Below are 19222 nucleotides of genomic sequence, written 5' to 3'. Positions count from 1 at the left end.
AATTATTTTTCCAGTCCCGGAATGTATAGTGAGAATAGATGTATTTAATAACTGGCAGAACCTACATAGACTCCTACATATGGAATGAAAACTATCATGGTAGGAAGGAAGGTCCTGGAACTGTACCCCTTCTTGCAATGCCCCCAACAAGATGGTAAGTCCTGGAGGGGAGTTGCAGAGATTGGTGTCACCACTGAAGACCTGAGGGGTACAGGGAAGGTATCTTTCCACATCCCCATTGAACTCACTTGTTTGGCTGTTGCAAAAGGTAGATGGGTCGTGGGAAATCATGGTAGATTATTGCAAACTCAGTGATGATGCCTGTTGTAGCTGGCTGTAGAGATGGCACCTTTACTGGAGCAAATCAGCATACTCCACAGCACCTAGTACGTAGTTATTGATCCAGCAGATGCTTTCTTTCTATTCCAATCAGTATGAAAAATCAGAATCAGTTTGTTTTTAAAAGGCAGGGATAATATCATAAAAGCCATCTACAAAAAGCTCACAGTGAATATCATTCTCAATGGGGAAAAACTGAGAGCTTTTCCCCTAAGGTCAGGAACGTGGCAAGGATGTCCACTCTCACCACTGTTGTTCAACATAGTACTAGAAGTCCTAGCCTCAGCAATCAGACAACAAAAAGAAGTAAAAGGCATCCGAATTGGCAAAGAAGTCAAACTCTCACTCTTTGCAGATGACATGATACTCTAAGTGGAAAACACAAAAGACTCCACTCTGAAATTGATAGAACTCATACAGGAATTCAGCAACATGGCAGGATATAAAATCAATGCACAGAAATCAGTTGCATTTCTATACACCAACAATGAGACAGAAGAAAGAGAAATTAAGAAGTTGAGCTCATTTATAATTGCACCAAAAACCATAAGGTACCTAGGAATAAACCTAACCAAAGAGGCGAAGGATCTGTACTCAGAAAACTATAGAACACTCATGAAAGAATTTGAGGAAGACACAAAGAAATGGAAAAATATTCCATGCTCGTGAATTGGAAGAACAAATATTGTTAAAATGTCTATGCTACCTAGAGCAACCTATACATTCAACACAATCCCTCAAAATACCATTAACTTTTTTCACAGAGTGGAACAAATAATCCTAAAATTTGGATGGAACTAGAAAAGACCCTGAATAGCCAAAGGAATGTTGAAAAAGAAAACCAAAGCTGGTGGCATCACAATTCCAGACTTCAAGCTCTATTACAAAGCTGTAATCATCAAGACAGTATGGTACTGGCACAAAAACAGACACATAGATCAATGGAACAGAAGAGAGAACCCAGAAATGGACCCTCAACTCTATGGTCAACTAATCTTCAACAAAGCAAGAAAGAATACCCAGTGGAAAAAAAGACAGTCTCTTCAACAAATGGTGTTGGGAAAATTGGACAGCCACATGCAGAAGAATGAAATTGGACCATTTCCTTACACCATACACAAAAATAAACTCAAAATGGATGAAAGAGCTAAATGTGAGACAGGAATCCATTAAAATCCTAGAGGAGAACACAGGCAGCAACCTCTTTGACCTGGTCTGCAGCAACTTCTTGCTAGACATGTCCCAAAGGCAAGGGAAACAAAGCAAAGATGAACTATTGGGACTTCATCAAGATAAAAAGCTTTTGCACAGCAAAGGGAGCAGTTAACAAAACCAAAAGACAACAGACAGAATGGGAGAAAATATTTGCAAATGTCTTATCAGATAAAGGGATGATTTCCAAGATCTATAAAGAACTTCTCAAACTCAACAGCCAAAGAACAAAGAATCCAATCAAGAAATGGGCAGAAGACATGAACAGACATTTCTCCAAAGAAGACATACAAATGGCCGACAGACACATGAAAAAATGCTCAACATCACTCGGCATCAGGGAAATACAAATCAAAACCACAATGAGATACCACCTCACACCAGTCAGAATGGCTAAAATTAACAAATCAGGAAGTGACAGATGTTGGCAAGGATGTGGAGAAGGGGAACCCTCCTACAATGTTGGTGGGAATGCAAGCTGATGCAGCCACTTTGGAAGACAGCGTGGAGGTTCCTCAAAAAGTTGAAAATTGAACTATCCTACAACTCAGCAATTGCACTACCACATATTTACCCCAAAGATACAAATGTAGTGATCCAAAGGGGCACCTGCACCCCAATGTTTATAGCAGCAATGTCCACCATAGCCAAACTATGGAAAGAGCCCAGATGTCCATCAACAGATGAATGGATAAAGAAGATGTGGTATATATACAATGGAATACTACTCAGCCAACAAAAAAAGAAATCTTGACATTTTCAATGATGTGGATGGAACTAGAGGGTATTATGTTAGGTGAAATTGTCAGAGAAAGACAATTACCATACGATCTCACTTATATGTGGAATTTAAGAGACAAAACAGAAATCAGAGAGGGAGACAAACCATAAGAGACTCACAATCATAGGAAACAAACTGAGGGTTGCTGGGGGGTGGGGATGGGGTATCTGGGTGAGGGACATTAAGGAGGGCTTGTGATGTAATGAACACTGGGTATTATATAAGATTGATGAATCACTGAACTCTACCTCTGAAACTAATAATAAACTATATGTTAATTGATTGAATTTAAATTAAAAATTATTTACAAAGCAAAAAAAAAAAGGCAGGGACAATACAAATTTTTACTGTCTTGCCTCAGGACTGTGTCACTTTTCTTATAGTCTGTCATAATATAGTCCTAAGGGTGCTGGATCATCTTCATATCCCATAGGAACCATGCCAGTCCCTTACATTGAAGGCACGCACGGTTCATCAGGTTTTGGTTAGCATAAGTCGCAAGCCAGAAGGTGGAAGACAAATACGACACAACTTCACAGGGATGCTGACATTTCTAGAGGTCTGGTGGTCTGGAACATGTCAGGAGAGCTAAAGTGATCAAGGCAAGCTGCGGCTGCTTCCACCACCTGCAAGAAGAGAAAAGCACAATGCTTGTTGGTCATCTTTGTGTTTTGAAGATTACACATATCACTGCATCCCTTGAAAGGCTGCCAGTTTTGAGCGGAACTTAGGGCAAGAAAGGGTTCCATGCTGTAGCCTAAGCTTCCTTGTCACTGGGACGTTGTGACTCAGGACCCAAATGGATCGGAACTATCGGTGGCTGTAGGGAATTCTCCGCCCTGGCAGGAGAATAACAGCACAGAACTTGGGGGTTTTCGTTGTGAAAAGAAGTTCTTGCCTTGCTACTGGACCCTGATAGAGACAGTGTGCCTGATTATGGGATGTCAAGTGATTATGCTGAGTTGCCTATCTTGAACTGGGTGATATATGCTCCACTGAAACCATAAAACTGAATATAAGCAGCAGCATTCCACTGTAAGTGGAGATGATGTATACGACACCAGGTTTCAGCAGGTCTGGAGAACTCAGGTAAATTGCACAAGCAAGCGGATCAGACTTCCATGTACTTCCTCTTTATAACTTTGATGCCTTTCCCTCAATGCTTCATGGGGAGTTCCATAGGACAAAAAAACCAAAACCAAAATAAAAACCAAAAAACAGATGTCCAGCTTTGCCCTAGGTAGTACTCGTTTATACCCGTTGTCAACATTCATTTATCATTCATGACACCACTTTTCTTTTTTTCTTTTCTTTTTTTAGAGATTTTATATATTTACTTGACAGAGAGAGAGATAGAGAGAGCACAAGCAGGGGGAGTGGCAGGCAAAGGGAGAGGGAGAAGCAGGCTTCCTGCTGAGCAGGGAGCCAGATGTGGGGCTTGATCCCAGGACCCTGAGGTCATGACCCAAGCTGAAGGCAGACGCCCAATGACTGAGCCAGGTGCCCCACGACACCACTTTTCATTGTCAAAAGTGTCCCAGTTTGGAGAATCATTTTCATGGGCACCCCACCGATGATCAGTTAATGGAGAGGAAAGAATGTGTCCCTGGTTCATGGATTTCTGTATGAGATTCTAGCATCAGCTGGAAATGCACAGTCAGGACGCCACACTCCTGCTCAGTGGGCAGGACATTGAAAGGTATGTCTGGTTGTCTATTTTGTTTGGAAGGAGAGATGGCCTGAGATACAGATTTATATGACTCAGCCTCAGTATCAGATTGGTCAGCTGGTTAGGGACTTAAAAAGAATAAAATTGGAAAATTGGTAATAAGGAGGTCTAGAAGGCAGCCTATCTGCACAGGCCCCCCAGGACAGGATGTACTATGAAGATATTTGTGTCCCACATACATGCCTGACAGAGGGGAGGCATGGTGGAGGAATTCTCAATAATTAAGATGGCTTTTCCTATGGGTGACATTTAGCGTCTTTCCCTGGCCACCTTGGTGTTTGCTCACTGGACCTGTGTTTGAGGTAGACATGGTGGCAGGGAGAGAGGTCATTCAAGGGCTCAACAACACAGTATCCCCCTTGTCAACGTTGATCTGCCTATTAACGCTGTTCAGTGCCCAGCCTGCCAATAGGGAGGCCACCTTTGAGCCCTTGCTATAACATTCACCAGGGAAACCAGCATGTGTGATCTCACAAATGCACACTTTCAACTGTAAAGGAGAAGCCAAAAGGCAGTGTGTGGAGTGTAAATGGAAATGCACAATTCATCAGATAATGAGAACAATTCCACTCTTTTCTCATTCATGCTGTTTTGCTGGGTTCTCTTTATGAAAAGGATCAGTAGGAAAAGGAGGAAACTGCTGGGACTCAGCAATTTTCTCTGAGAACTTTATGTCCTATAGTTCTTACAACAACCTTGAGAGGTGGGTTGGGTCATAACTCCGTTATAGAAATGAAAACACAGGATCAGGGAGATTAAGTCTCACTTCCAAAGACTCATAGATGATGGTTGAACCCAGATCTGTCTGTATGTCTTTTGGCATACTGCTTGGTAAGAGACCATCTGGCTTGCTAAGGTGGGTCTCAGTGGGCATCTGCTGGCTCATGTGGAGCTCATTTCCCTACCATCCCACCTCTGCCAGAGCCACTACAAGATACACACTGAATTGTAATCTCCTGCAGGTCTCCTTAGGCTCCGGCCACAGAGTGGGGGTGAGCAGAGCTCTGCCTAAAAAAGGGAGACAACAGGGGGTGACTTCGTGCTCCTGCTAAGACTCCTGAAGTACCCAAGTTCTGGAGGCATCAGAGCTCCTTTCCTGGGCTGCATCCCCAGAATCTCCATAGGAGATGGAGGGGGGTCTGAGTTGCATAGAATCTAAGAGCTGGCCAGGCAAGTGGGGAGGAGGTGGGCAGAATGGGGCAGGAGGCTACTTTCCACAGGCGACCAGACCTGGTCTCAGAACCTCTTCATTTAGGCGCATAGTCCTGACTGACACATACCTAGCTTTGGGGACAAATAATGATCATTTTCTGGTTCCCTTTTTACCCAGTGTAGTTCACAGGAATGAGCTAATTCTCACATGACACACACATGACTGTTCTTGGGTTTCTTCCGCCTGGAGGCCTTGCTCTGAGAAGGCTTTCAATACTGTTCTGAGAAAACTCATCTGATCCCTCCCAGGCCCTCCAATGCCCCTTAGGCTGGGTGAGGTGCCTCTTCTCTGTGGCTTCAGGGGCACCCTGGGCTCAGCATTTCCACAGGACTTTTCACACGTGTTGTGGGTTTGGGAATATCTACTTTGCAGTGTTGTGGTGAGATAATATAGGTAAAGTACTTGAGTTGGCCCAGAGTGGCTGTTTTTATAAAACAACAAATTGTGGCTGTGTGTCTACTTGTCAAACATCCCCATTGTAAGCCCTGAGGGAAGTGACTTGTCCCTGTTGCCTAGCCAGTGCCCAGGACATTGGTTGATGCTCAATAAAACTTCAAGGAAAGAATGAACAAATTAAGTAAAATGGGTTAAAGAGTAGCAAGGGTAGGGAATGAGTATGCCTTTCTTAACCATTTGAATATATGTAAATAATGAACATATAATTCCTGATATTTTCAATGAGAAAAATTCTTTATTTAAAATAGGCTAAGTGTTTTTACTCGATTAAATAAAATACTCTACAAATGAGAATTTTAAATCCAATATACCAAAGCCAGTAATACCAGTCAGGGATTGCTCACCAATCCCTGCTTAATAATGTTTGATTGATATATCTCATAATTCTGAGAATGTGTGCCTTTGCCTAGAGAAACATTTCCAAAGCAATGTCACATTTCCTGGATATAACAGTGTCATGCTAGTTAGAGAAATTCTATAATGCCTAAGACAGCTGAGAAATAGTGATTTTCCAATGCAGAGACCCTTAGACTTGCTCTGATGTCATTAATAGTATTTCGAAATCACAGAGACGGTCGACACATTTTATTTCAGTACAAGAGTGAAACCAAAAAGGGGACCTACACTATTTCTAGCCACTTGTATTTATTAATATATGCTTAGCATTTTCAATGCCTTTGCTGCAGAAGGGTAGTAAGTGTGTTAGCAAAAAGGTATACTATGGGGACAAAGCCGGGAGCTTGTGCATACAGAAGGTAGCTGATAATTGCCAGGCTCTCAGGGCTCTTGGAAATGCCACACGTCGTGCATAATCTGGGGCTGCTGAGCCTTGTTTTCTGGCATCAATGTTTGCTGAGTGTCTGGAATCGCTGTAGTATCCGTGGGTGTTTCTTCCAGGGGTGTGGTCACATCAGCACCGTAGGTCTCATAAATATCAGCTAATCCAGGGGTCATCAGTGGGTCAGTGTCTGCTGGGGTGACCCTGGGGGGTCCCCCGCTCTGCCCTGCTGGGCCTCTTGCCAGGCTGGGGTCGTTGCCCTTTGGATGAGCAAGAAGTCCTCCCAGGGCACCAGGTGCTACCTCTGTAAGGAGAGCTGGGTTTTCCGGATCGGCTGGATCAATAGCAGGCATAGGGGAGCCTTGTGCACCTCCTTCCCCCTTCTCAGGGCCTTTGGTTCCGGCGACTGGGGAGTCAAATTCCAGAGTGAAGTCCCCGCCCATGGCTGGATTGGGGGGCATCCCTCCAAGGTTAGGTCTCATGCCTCCAAATCCTGGGAACATGGCTCCATAGGCCATGGGGCCTCCTCTGCCTCCCTGGAAAAAAACCATTGACCAAAGATACCTTTGTCACATATGATTAAGTATACCATGCAGTCATACCTGGGCAGATTCACCAAGGAACCATAAAAGGCTGATAGGGAACAAGGAGTTGGCTGACAGCTTTGTGTAAGCACATTTCTCACTAAACCGGCTTTGACATAGAAAGGAGAGGATTCTGCACTTTTCTGGTTACTCACTTCTGTGAAAGACAGATGAAGACCCTTTGCCATGTCTGGATGAAAGCATGGGAATGGGAGAGGTGGGGAAGCAGGGCGGGAGCAAGGCTACAGGCAAAAGGTACTTTGAATTTAATTTGAAGAAAACAATAAGCAGCCAAAATAGGCAATGCCATCATAAAACAAACAAACAAACAACAATGGATCCATTGCTGAGTTTGTTGAGGGATGTTTTAGAGAACTAGGTCAACATTTCTCAAATGAATGAAGACCCACATAAGATTTTCTTTTTTCTTTCTTTCTTCCTTCCTTTCATCCTTTCTTCCTTCCTTCCTTCCTTCCTTCCTTTCTTTCTTTCTTTCTTTCTTTCTTTCTTTCTTTCTTTCTTTCTTTCTTTCTTTCTTCTTTCTTTCTTTCTTCTTTCTTTCTTCTTTCTCTCTCTTTCTATCTCTCTTTCTCTCTCTTTCTTTTAGAATATGTGTAAGAAAAAGAAGCTTGATTTCTCTGGAGGAACGGAAATATTTTCTTACTGTGGACAGTTAGAATTGTAGAACTGACCACGTTTCCTTTTTCTGCCTTTGCTGTCAAAAATGTCCAACCCAACATCTTGGGCTCTTGACAGCGATTGTGCAGAGTTTTGTAACGTGCATATTTGTAATCTCAGTTAATTAATCTCTTACAATTTTGACTCATTTTAAATTCTATCTTCAATTTTTTAGTTACACTTATTGTGGGTTTTTCATAGGCTGCAGCAAAATCTTTTGAGCATGAGACAGAGTATAAATTAATTAAAATTATAAGATGATAATTAAAACTTGCTTGAATTTTCAGCCAGTTGTGTTGGTGGTATGTGGATCCAGTATTCTTTTCTCCTACCTTCCCTTGGCTCTCCACTCTCTAAATCTCCCCTTCTCACATCATCTCCTCGAGGGATGGCACTTGAGCCCCTAGGCTGAGCTAACTGCCTCTCCCCATTCCCTCTCTCATACCTCTGTTACCCTTTATCACATCATTTTGACACTATCTATCCTTGTATCTATCTTTTCCATTGATGAGACAGTAAACTCCTTGAAAACAGAAAGCTTATCTAATTTATTTTGCCTCTGTAGTGTCTTTCTATGCATCTAGTTCACAGAAGGCACTCAAGAACGTTGGGATGTGAGTTTTCTGTCAGTGATTGCATGTATATATATTTATTAATTTGATAGGATCTGTAGTTGATAATGATTTAATTTAGTATGGTGTTTGTTTTCTTTTGTTTTGTGCTCTAACAGATGTGACAGGTAGAAATTCCTGAGGGAAAATATAAAATTGTGCAAGTCTATTGGTCTCAAATTTTAAAGTTGTCATAGCATGGATAATAGAAAAAGAATATGCTTAAATGAACTCATTCATGCACTTTGAATTTTGTACTAATCACATTTGAAACTTGGTTAGTTTTCTTTTTTTTTTTTTTTTTACCTGAATATAGTTGACACCCAATGTCACATTGGTTTCATGTATACAACACTGTAAAGTATTGTATGGTGAGAGATGGTGGCTACACTTGTGGTGAACACATAATATATAGACTTGTTCATTTTCTCTTTCTTTTTGATCTCTCAATTTTGAGATCTAAATTACTTTCAACACTGTTGAATTTGTTGTTTTGAGGGGTTAATAGTCCAAGAAGTGGGAATTCTGTACAAATCAGGTGTATCCTTTTTGGTTTGAAGCATATGCTATTCAATGATGATGGCTTTTCAAGAGAGGTTTCTCCCCTGCTCATATTCAAGAAATGGGGCAAAATCCCATGTTCTAGAAGGGTCATTACTCAGAAAAAGATGACATGGGAAACATGGGGAAATCTTTGCATGTTGCATAAGAATCAGGTTTTGGTTTTGGAGTGAAACCATCTGAGTCCTGTGCTGTATGTTCAGAGACATTCATGGCCAAAACCTCTTGCAGGAAGTTGTCTGTGACTGCTCTCCCCAGACCACTATTTTAATAAGAGTTTGAAGACATTACTCACCGCCATTTCTTCTGAACTCATGATGCCAAGTCTGGCAGGAGCGTTCTGTTCAAAAAGAAACAGTGCATCTTATTACAGCAGATTCCTATTATCCTATTAGCTACTCAAGACAAAGTTAAAAGTCACTTAGTTTTTCCTGAAGACTTAATATTAATGCTGTGCCCAGAAGCAGAGTAAAGTGGAAAGATGAGTCATTATTGAATAAATGTAGCCAATTTGGATAATTGAGATAGAAAATATACCTTTTCTTTAATGCCACTGTGTGTGCATGTGTGTGTGTGTCCAGAATTATTCAATAGAAAGTGTGCCTCCTTGCCATTTCAGTTGCTAACTTAGGCATTCAGAGAATATGGACTGTTTTGGTGAAGCCTAGATTTTATAATTTTAGCTCTTAAGATAACATTTAATTTAAAATGATACTTTTTGTAGGATACAGACTTACCAATTGATTTGCTCCATAGGACATGTAAAATATTCCCGGATAAAGCTAAATATAAATGCAATAGTCATTATAAAATGCATTTTCCAAGATAAAATTTTAAGTAAATTGCTGGCAGAGACATATTTTAAAAAGCTTACCGGCGATGGTTTATTTTGTGGCATTGGTCCCCGAGATATCAGACGGGCTATTTGGAACAACTTCAAGTGGTAGAAACCAGAATCAGTAATTCATTTTTGCTATAACTTAGGAAAACCTCCCATTACAGCCATTTCCAAGAGTTATAAGAAATAGCATTTTCAGGTGGATTAGCATAACAAATAAGTACTTAATATTTAGGAAAACAAAGGAAACCATTATACTTTATATTCATGGATAAATGGGGCAATGAAAATTTTTCACTCTTCTTTCTTGAAGTATAGATATTTTTCCCAAGAAAGTATCTTACTGAGATCTGTACTTACCGATGGACCTTGTGGATCAGCAAAATCCATTCCTGGTAGCTACATCACAGATAAACATGAAAATTACTAAACCATAAAAATAGAAGTGGGCACACTCTTATTTATGACTATGATAAAACAATCTAAAATGAGTTTCCCGATTTTCATTTTCATTTAGTCTTGGGCAGTACACCCAAGAGATAACAACTGCCTTTTACTGGCATGTCTCGAGTGCATGGGCAGGGAGACAGGGCATGTCTACCATGAATTTGCTTTGTTTTGCAGAGTAGAAAGTAATGAGTTTGGGAATCAGAGCATGCCAGGTTGGTTTGAATCCTGGCTCTGCCACTTAATTATTCGGTAATACCAGGAAAATTTTACAACCTGTCAAAGTCTGTCTTTTTTTAAAAAAAAATGGATGATAATATCTATCTTTATAGGAACGTCATCAGGATAATATGGGGGACTGTTAAACGCCTGCCACATACTCATTACATGGTACATTCCTTTCTTCCCACTGCTCTTGTCTCTACATTATTACATGATTGTCTTCTCTCTACCAGACAGAGAAATAATAATCCAAAATACTACGTGCAATGCTGTGGGCTCAATCACTCTTCTCAGTCCTTCCAACACTGAAAAAGATCCTGGGCTTCTCTGGGCTGTCCTATTTCATCTGAAAGCTTTCATCTTTATGCAACTAAGGAACTAAATTTTATAGGCACGGGATCTTTTAGAATCCATGCCTTGTCTCTGATGGCAAAGGACAGGAATGGATATTTATATTCTACTCCCAGATATGTCAACTTCTTAAAAACATATTTGCATTGTCGTCTATTCTGCCTGAAAGTTCCAATTATTTTAATGTGCTCTGCAAATCAGTTTTCCTTCACTGAGTTAGTGGGTCATCCTGAGTTGACTTCACAGAGGAAAGAATTACCTCGGCCTTTCGTGGCTTCTCTGATGGTGCCACCTGCTGTTCAAGCATTGGCCCCTCTGCTTGCTGCAAGGGCGGTTGTCCCTGGTAAACTGGAGGCTGGGGTCCTCCCTTCTGGGCGGTGTCCTGGATGTCGGTTACAAGAGCAGACTGGAGGAAAGGTTTCTGTCCTGGCTGTTGAGGCTGCAGGGATGGCTGTGATGGGAGAGGTGGGGGATGCACAGGCAAAGAATATTCATACTGCAGAGAAATTGGAGAGGAGTGTCAGGAAGTGATAGCTCACTGAGCCGTGGTATCTAGAAGTTCTAAAGCAAAAGGGCTTGAGAAACTTTCTACCTGCAAGAGAGTCTAGGGGAGTTGTCTTGAAGCTATGTTTATGTAGGAAGCACGAATTTATGTACAGTCAACCTTATTTGGGGCCATCTGGTGTATCTCCCTTACTTCCTTTGGGACTAGCTGTACTCAAGAATATGGAAAACTATTGGACTTTCTTGTAGAATTGTCGTTTCCTCCTCCAAGTTCCCATAGGTATGTCTCTTTTACCACTTTCTCACTGGATTACAATGATTTGTTAGATATCTTTGCCCCCAGTCCACTGAGAGACAATAATTTGTCTTACTTGTCTTTTTGGCCTTGGCCTTAACATGGTTCATAACAAATGCCTGGTACATGATAAATAATATATGTTTTTTTGAGTTAATGAAAGGGGAATGGATCATTAAATAAAATGCAAAATTCCTGCAGCATGGAGTCCATTTTGGAAACAATCAAGTGGAGAAACAGTCACTATTAACAGAATTTATTGTCCCATGAAATGTGGATTGGTGAGTAATGCTACTTGTCATAGAAAGGCCTCCTAGAACCAAAGGTTCCTGTTAAAACAACCATGTTTATTTGCTCCTTTTTGAAATTAACTGTGGTGAAGGGCTCCCTGTAGTTTTTAAATCATTTGCCAGCTCCTCAAAGTGGCTCTGCTTTGCCTCTTCAACTACCATGCATCTCTAAACTCCTATGGCTTTTATTACTTATACCTCACAGTGTAGCACCTTGGGATATGGTGTCTTGTCTTATCCCCCAATCGGATGTGAAACTTCATGAACCTTGGAGCCATTCTTATATGTTTCCACTTTCACTCTCAATCTACAAATTGGCTTATGCATTTCTTAGACAGCTAATAAATAATGGTGAACTGATCGATGTATTTATTGATTGCTGTAAGGTTCATGATATTTTAACCAGGGCTTTGGCATCATTTTAAACATGCCTTTGAATAATTATTTTAGGAATCTTGACTAAAATGAGAATTGTCCAGGGCATCGTCTGCTTCCATCTTGAAGATAGTTTATCTATTGTTATTACTCGTGTTGTTAACGTTAAGTCTCTTATATTTTGCAGGCCATATCTTCCTATGTGAAATAAATATATAAATAGGTTGAAAGTTTGGACCACTTTATTTTAAATTTTCCTAAGTACTAAAAACCATTATAGGTTTTGATTTGTTAATATTTGGATCATTTTTGATCCAAATATCTGTAGCTAGTTTATGACAATTTAGAGAAGACAAGTAGGGGAATATTTTTAAGCTTGAAGTTTCAAACACATTGATACAATTAACCTACCTGTTGAGTTTCATGTTCCCTTGGTCTCATCCATGGGAAAGAAGAATGTGGTGGGAGGATACCATGCATCCACAAAGAATTAAATGATTTTCCAAAACCAAATCTTGAATACTAAAGACATGCAGGGAAAAAAAAGCATGCTTTTATTTCAGTATTGGCTTAAACTTGGTTTTCATTTTCTATAAAATCCATAGAAAGTGTAGAGATAGCAAAAGTAAGTGTGACATTGGTGAATTTAATATGGGTGGGTAAATACTCTCTTCCAATAGACTTACTTTCTATTCTGAGCCAGACTGCAATATTCCCATAAATTTACTTGAGATTTAGCTTTGTAAGCCCTCATATTTTGGGCTGTTTAATAGAGTTCACAGCACAAACAGGATTTTTTTGAAAATTCAAGAAAATTCAATATTGTTTTATCTACCATTCCATCCCAAGATCTTATTTTGTTTTAGGTTATTTCAATTAGCCGTTTTTTCTTCTTAGGATAATGTCTATTCACTAACACATTTTAGGAATTATGATGTTGCTGTTAATATCACTACCACTACCACTATTCATTCTTTCAATAAGAAATATTTGAAACTAAGGTTACCTGAGAAAGCATGTTTAATCCCTGCAAACTTCCCAGCTGTCTCATTGTCTATCAAGAAAAAAAAGTGGGTTAGTATTTGCCACATATATTTCTTTTCTGTATGATACAACTATTTTCTCAACATATGGTATTATTAGCACAAAGTTTGTGGTGGATCAGTTTTAATAAAATAAAGATAGACACAAATCATTATTAAAAAGTGGAAATGTTAAATGTGGTTGTGCCATTGTTGTTGTTATTGCTATTAAATTAGTGAGCTTGCTTTTTTAATCATTAATAAAATAAGAGGGAAAGTATCATTTAAATGGAGGTCACATTGAAACATTGGAAAATAGCTCATTCAATTGAAATAGAAATTTAATTGTGAGAATATTGTTTCATTGACTCTCCCTCCCCCTTAACTTACTTTGCCTTTTATAAATCCAGGCCCTAAACAGGCAAACAAAACAAAACAAAACAAAACAAACCCTGCCTCCCTTCCAAATAAAAAAAGCCTCAAAATAATGAGTATAAAAAATATTGGGGAAAATGGTGATTATCTGGATAGATGGCCAAGAATGCTGCCAATTCAACAAAAAGTCAATTTCAATTTAATGGGAAGAGGTATAGAGTGCTTTGAGTTGATTTTAAGTTAGAAAGTGAGAAAAAAATAACTCAATGAAATTAGTGTCCATTCGAAATAAGCTTCTAGCCCATGCAAGTATTGATTCTCCCAGATTGTCATGATACAAATAAACTTATTTTTCTATTCAGAACTGTCAATATTTTCTATTGATATGGCCAAATATTTCTATTATGCTAAGATTTTCTAAACAGTATTATTAGTTATGAGAACTGCAGGAAGACAGACACAAGATATGAAACAGGTACCATAGAACAAGGCTAATGTAATTTACAGGAGTTCTTATAAACAACTACATTTTGTAAGGCAAATTTTCTTCATGGGAACATTTTCATATAAGATACTATGAGGTGATGGAATTAAATATAAACCATTTGTGGCTTCAGAACAATGTGTTTTAATTAATGTAGTAATTATATTAATATAGTAATTGTATTATGTAGATATAATATATATTAGGTATTAAATATTAGTATTGATCTGATTCACACACAGATGACATTCTAAAGACTAAAATACCTGAGAGTTTAAAATTGCAGTAAAATGATAAGATGAGGCTCTAATAAATGTCCTATACTTCTCTGAAGCTTCTCTAGACAGCCTCTGACTTCCGGCTAGGAAAACAGAGCCAGCCCATGGTGTTTCTCTCTTACTAGGACCATACAATGTAAAGCTTATATGTGAATACTCCGACAGTACATACCTCCAGGCTCAAACTAGCCATGCCCGGTGTCCCAGGTTGCTGAGGAAACACCTAGATGGGAATAATAATAATTTTGAGATCTCTGGTGAGAACCCTCCTTAAATGCACACTGGAAATAGAAAGCTAACCCAGTGCATAAAGTCCAGCTGTGAGGGCTTTTGACTTGAGTTTTTAACCAGAAGAAAGAAGAATTTAAGTCAATTGGGGAATTCACATCATATTTAATAATTTTGCTTACACATGAACCATCTACCCTTTGTCTGTATCTTAATACAGCAAAATTTGATTTAGTTGGAGGTTACATTGAAAACAAATAAGAAGTAAAATAAAGCTGCAAAATAGAATACCAAGAGTACTTTGTATTCTAAAAAATTACCCCATAGAAGCAAAAGGGACAAACTTAAGCTCAATTTTCTTGTGCTTTTGGCAAACCTACATGCTTCTGGCTAATGGAATGTGGCATGGGATCATGGCATTCAGCAAAACCAAATACAAAACCTAACTTGCCACCCATTCAAGGGGCTTCAACAAATCCTCTGTCATCTTTTGTGAACGATTATTTTATGTATAAACCTATTGATCTGTGTTTATATTTTTTGGATCATATCCAAGATATAATTTTTTTTAACTAAAAAATATTCTAGCGTCAAGTATCATTATACTTAATGTGTTCATTTAAAAATTGTTAAAAATACAGTTATACTTACACACTTTTTAAAGTGTGAGATATTTTTCTTTATAAAGCAATCTTTATACCAGTAGAAAGCCATGGAGAATGGAAGAGTAAGAATTAGAGTACATTTTGAGGGTCTCTGGTTCTTTGGCAATCCTTATTATTGATAGTCACAGATTCTTAATGCCTTCCTTCCTTCATTTATACCACAAATATTGACGGAGTGTCCACTAAATATATTGAGATTATTTATTTTTTATGAGTGAGAAGTTCAGGGATAGTTTCCTGAGTATGTTATCTACCCTCCACCTTCTGCTTTTTTATACAGGTAAAATCTCACCCTCTGAATCATGGAGCAAATTTCTCCAAATAATTCAGTTTTAGCAATGGATAGCGGGGAAGGAATTATAAATGTGTAACAAATACTTCAAGCAGAGAAAAAGATTTGTTGTGCAGACACGAAGAGTGATGTGTGTGTGTGTGTGGGGGGGGGAGGGTATGAGCAGGTTGTTCAGCATTTGAGGGGACTGTGAGAGTAAAGCCTTCCTTCCTCCCATTGGCTGGTACACAAATAGGGTATCTTGGACATATTCAGCTACAGCACAAAGTCTACTTTGCTTTCCATTTGCTCCAAGTTGTGATTTAAACAATATTTACATGAATGTAAACGGACAGAGGATACATTTCCAGCAAGGAAGTAAAAGGAGAAGAATATCTAATTTGATAGGCAGTCAGTTGGCAATCCTAAGCAACCGTGTCCCTTGGGGTGGGTGGACCTGACTGACACAGGCGTGGACCAGCATAGGTTCCAAGAACGTCAAAGGATTAGACAGATAGCGGATGGCTGAGGCTGACCCCAATGTCAGTATCATACAAAAGTAAGCGAGGGTGGCATCTTCAGTTTTTCTTTCACTTAAAGTTCATGTTGGGTAATGGAATAGAGCTCTTTTTATTTGTAGAATTGAGATTTTCATCCTTGTAACCAGTTTTATCCCTTTCCTCCCAAACATTTAACTTTAAGAAACCCAAGTAGCTAAACTTTTTTCTCATGGAACTGAAATATTTTAAAGTTCATCTGAGTCCAACTATGAGTTCCTCAAGACAAGAGACCATGTCATATTTACCTTCATGCCTCCAATACCCAGCACATCGCTGGATACATGGCAGGTGTTCAATCAATATTTGCCAAATGCATATAGCAGCTGAATAAAGTCTTCATGAAAACAGAAACACATACTATTGGCTGGAGTAGTTCAGGACTTAGAGGATTGTATTCATATGAGGTCAGATCAATATGTGATAGAGTGAACCAGGTGTAGGACTATAACATACAATTAGCCCCTTTGCCACTGCATGTTTTGATTTAAGAAACTTTAGCTCTCAGGCACACAGTGTCTCCCCTATAAGACAAATCTGTTGGTTAATTACTAGCTTCAAATGGAACTACTTAGCTCTGTTTTGTGATCATCATAACTTGGCTAATATTCTTTTAAAAGTGAAGAAAATGTACTTCACTTTTGTGGAGAAATTTCTTCTCCATTTCAATTACATAAAGGTAGTAAGTAGTTGATAATAAAATTGTGCCATGGCATTGTGGAGGCTACATAAGTCCTTTATCTTTGAATGAATGGAATAAGACTTCAAAATTGCCTTTGGAAGAGTTTAATATCTTTTTGAATAAAAAATTATATTATTTGACTTACTGCTTTTGGATGGTAAGACTGATGTCTGGGCAACTATGACCCTGACTCAGTAGGAAGTCTACCACTGGATTAATTCAAATGAGTCCATGCATGGACTTCAGCCCACGTCCTTCAGTATTGTTCAGTATCCAACAATGTCCCTCTTAGGGCTGACTTACCGGCACTGCAGAACTCATTTCCAGGAGGCATAAGATCAATATCAGGTCCTTCATTTTGAAAAGTGGGATCTGAAACAGAGTTAGGTTGGAGAATTAAATCAGATGAATTTTTATTTCAGAGTGGTTAAAAGACAATATTTCCAATGAGCCACATCTCTGTTCTTCCAAAACAATCTGTTTCAAAAACAAAAAACACAACTAAATGTTTCTAAACAACTTGTTTGTATTTACTAGTTTTTGGAATGAATTGACAATCAGTTAAAAAAATATCTAAGTACTTTTTTAAAAAATGGAGCTGCAACCTAAACGAACATGTAGGAACAACTTCTGTGCTGTGTTCTTTAAATGTTGTATTTCATTTTGTAAAATGAATTATGAATTTGAAAATCCTTTCCACTACGTGAAATTTTGGCCTATTAAATATCATTCACATACTTTCTCTCCAGAGTAAATTTTGAAATGCATTTGAAATATAATACAACCAACAATTATTTTATAGCAAACCTTTATTTGCAGGTATGTTAGAGCATATGATTCTAGGTTTCAGTTACCCAGATAACCATGCCAAAACCTATCTTTTTAAAAATAAGAATGAACTAATATTTTAATTGCCTTTGATATTAGTGGGAAATATGTCTCAAAACTGAGTTTTCCTCTTTCTTTTTATTTTTCATTTTTTAAGAAGATTTTATTTATTTATTTGAGAGAGAGAGCAAAAGAGAGAGAGTACAAGCAAGGGAGGGGCAGAGGAAGAAGCAGGCTCCGGATGAGCAGGGACCCTGACGCAAGGCTTGATCCCAGGACCCTGGCTCATGATCTGAGCCAAAGGCAGATGCTTAACAACTGAGCCATACAGGCGCCCTGAATTTTCCTCTTTCTAAAACGAATGACCTCTTCAAGTTTATTCTGTAAGTTGAAAAGCCTCTCTACTCTTACACGAACAGAGATCTGACTAGCCAAGAGATTGCTCATTCTTTTATACCTTTCTAAATTATGCACTGTCACTAATAATAACAAATAATAATAATAAAAAGAAGTCTATAGATTAGTTTTGTTTTCCTTAGCTGGTAGGGTATTAGACATGTCTTCTCTGGAACATACTAATGGTTTACAATAAACTATTATTCATCTTCTGGTGACAAATAAAAATTCTCTTTATAAAAGCTACCTGGAGATAGAAAAAAAGAACGTATAGGAATCACATGGAAATCATAAAAATCACATTTTACCTTGAATGCTGACATGCACTGTGTTCTCAGGGCCTGGTGATGCCAACCAAGACAATTCTAAGAAAAGAAGATTAAATTTTTTTCTGGACTGTGCCTAGGACTCGCTCTGTATCTCTCATTCAGGGAAGACCAGAAACCTTTATTTAAAGTGCCAATCCACCAATCAAAGTGAAGCAAAACGGGGAAAAAACCAAACTCTGCTCCTGTAATTAGCCCACACCCTTTTATTGCATGCAAGGACATTGGCCCTGTAGAGGCTCATTATTTTTAATTGTAAACCAACCTTGTATTTATTCAGAGAACTCAATTGCAGGGAAGACAGTAAAGGAATAATGGACATAAGTTCTGAAGACAATCATTTTGGTGAGCTGAAGGAAATATATATAAAATAGGTGTAAAAGTAACCATTATCTGTTTTGTGCAGGTTTTTATCTGCAGATAAAGCTAGTGACCCAGTGCCTGTTCTCAAGATGTTCACCCTCATATTTGTTGTTGTAAAAGTATCTCCCTCCCTTACCTTAACACACACAGTCTAGAAGGATACATAAGATAATGTTCTTTTTTTTTTTTTTTTAAAGATTTTATTTAGTCATTTGACAGAGAGAGACACAGCGAGAGAGGGAACACAAGCAGGGGGAGTGGAGAGGGAGAAGCAGGCTTCCTGCTGAGCAGGGAGCCCGATGCGGGGCTCGATCCCAGGACCCTGGATCACGACCTGAGCCGAAGGCAGACGCTTAACGACTGAGCCACCCAGGCGCCCCATAAGATAATGTTCTGAGCTTGGAAGAGAAAATGAATATATTAGATGGATAATGAATACGTTAAATTTTTTCTTCAGATTTTCCTAGATAGTTTTATATCTGA

The 19222-nt window shown here is 38.8% G+C and overlaps 1 protein-coding gene across 1 annotated transcript; it reads right to left on the bottom strand.

Annotated features, from left to right (window-relative positions):
• Positions 1-6400: 6400 nt before the first annotated feature.
• On the bottom strand, positions 6401-17219 carry AMBN (ameloblastin; the record flags this gene model as incomplete). The annotated part of the gene is made up of 10 exons (XM_032399604.1): positions 6401-7044; positions 9238-9282; positions 9680-9724; positions 9817-9876; positions 10141-10179; positions 11060-11296; positions 12676-12786; positions 13271-13318; positions 14596-14646; positions 17130-17219. Coding segments are annotated over 10 exons (1263 nt in total), but the record flags the coding sequence as incomplete, so codon positions are not given.
• Positions 17220-19222: the final 2003 nt, after the last annotated feature.

The sequence above is a fragment of the Phoca vitulina genome, unplaced genomic scaffold (genome assembly GCF_004348235.1).
Source record: "Phoca vitulina isolate PV1807 unplaced genomic scaffold, GSC_HSeal_1.0 scaffold3, whole genome shotgun sequence".
NCBI lineage: Eukaryota > Metazoa > Chordata > Mammalia > Carnivora > Phocidae > Phoca > Phoca vitulina.
Note: the sequence above shows the minus strand (reverse complement) of the source record. Positions and strands in the feature narration are given on the sequence as shown.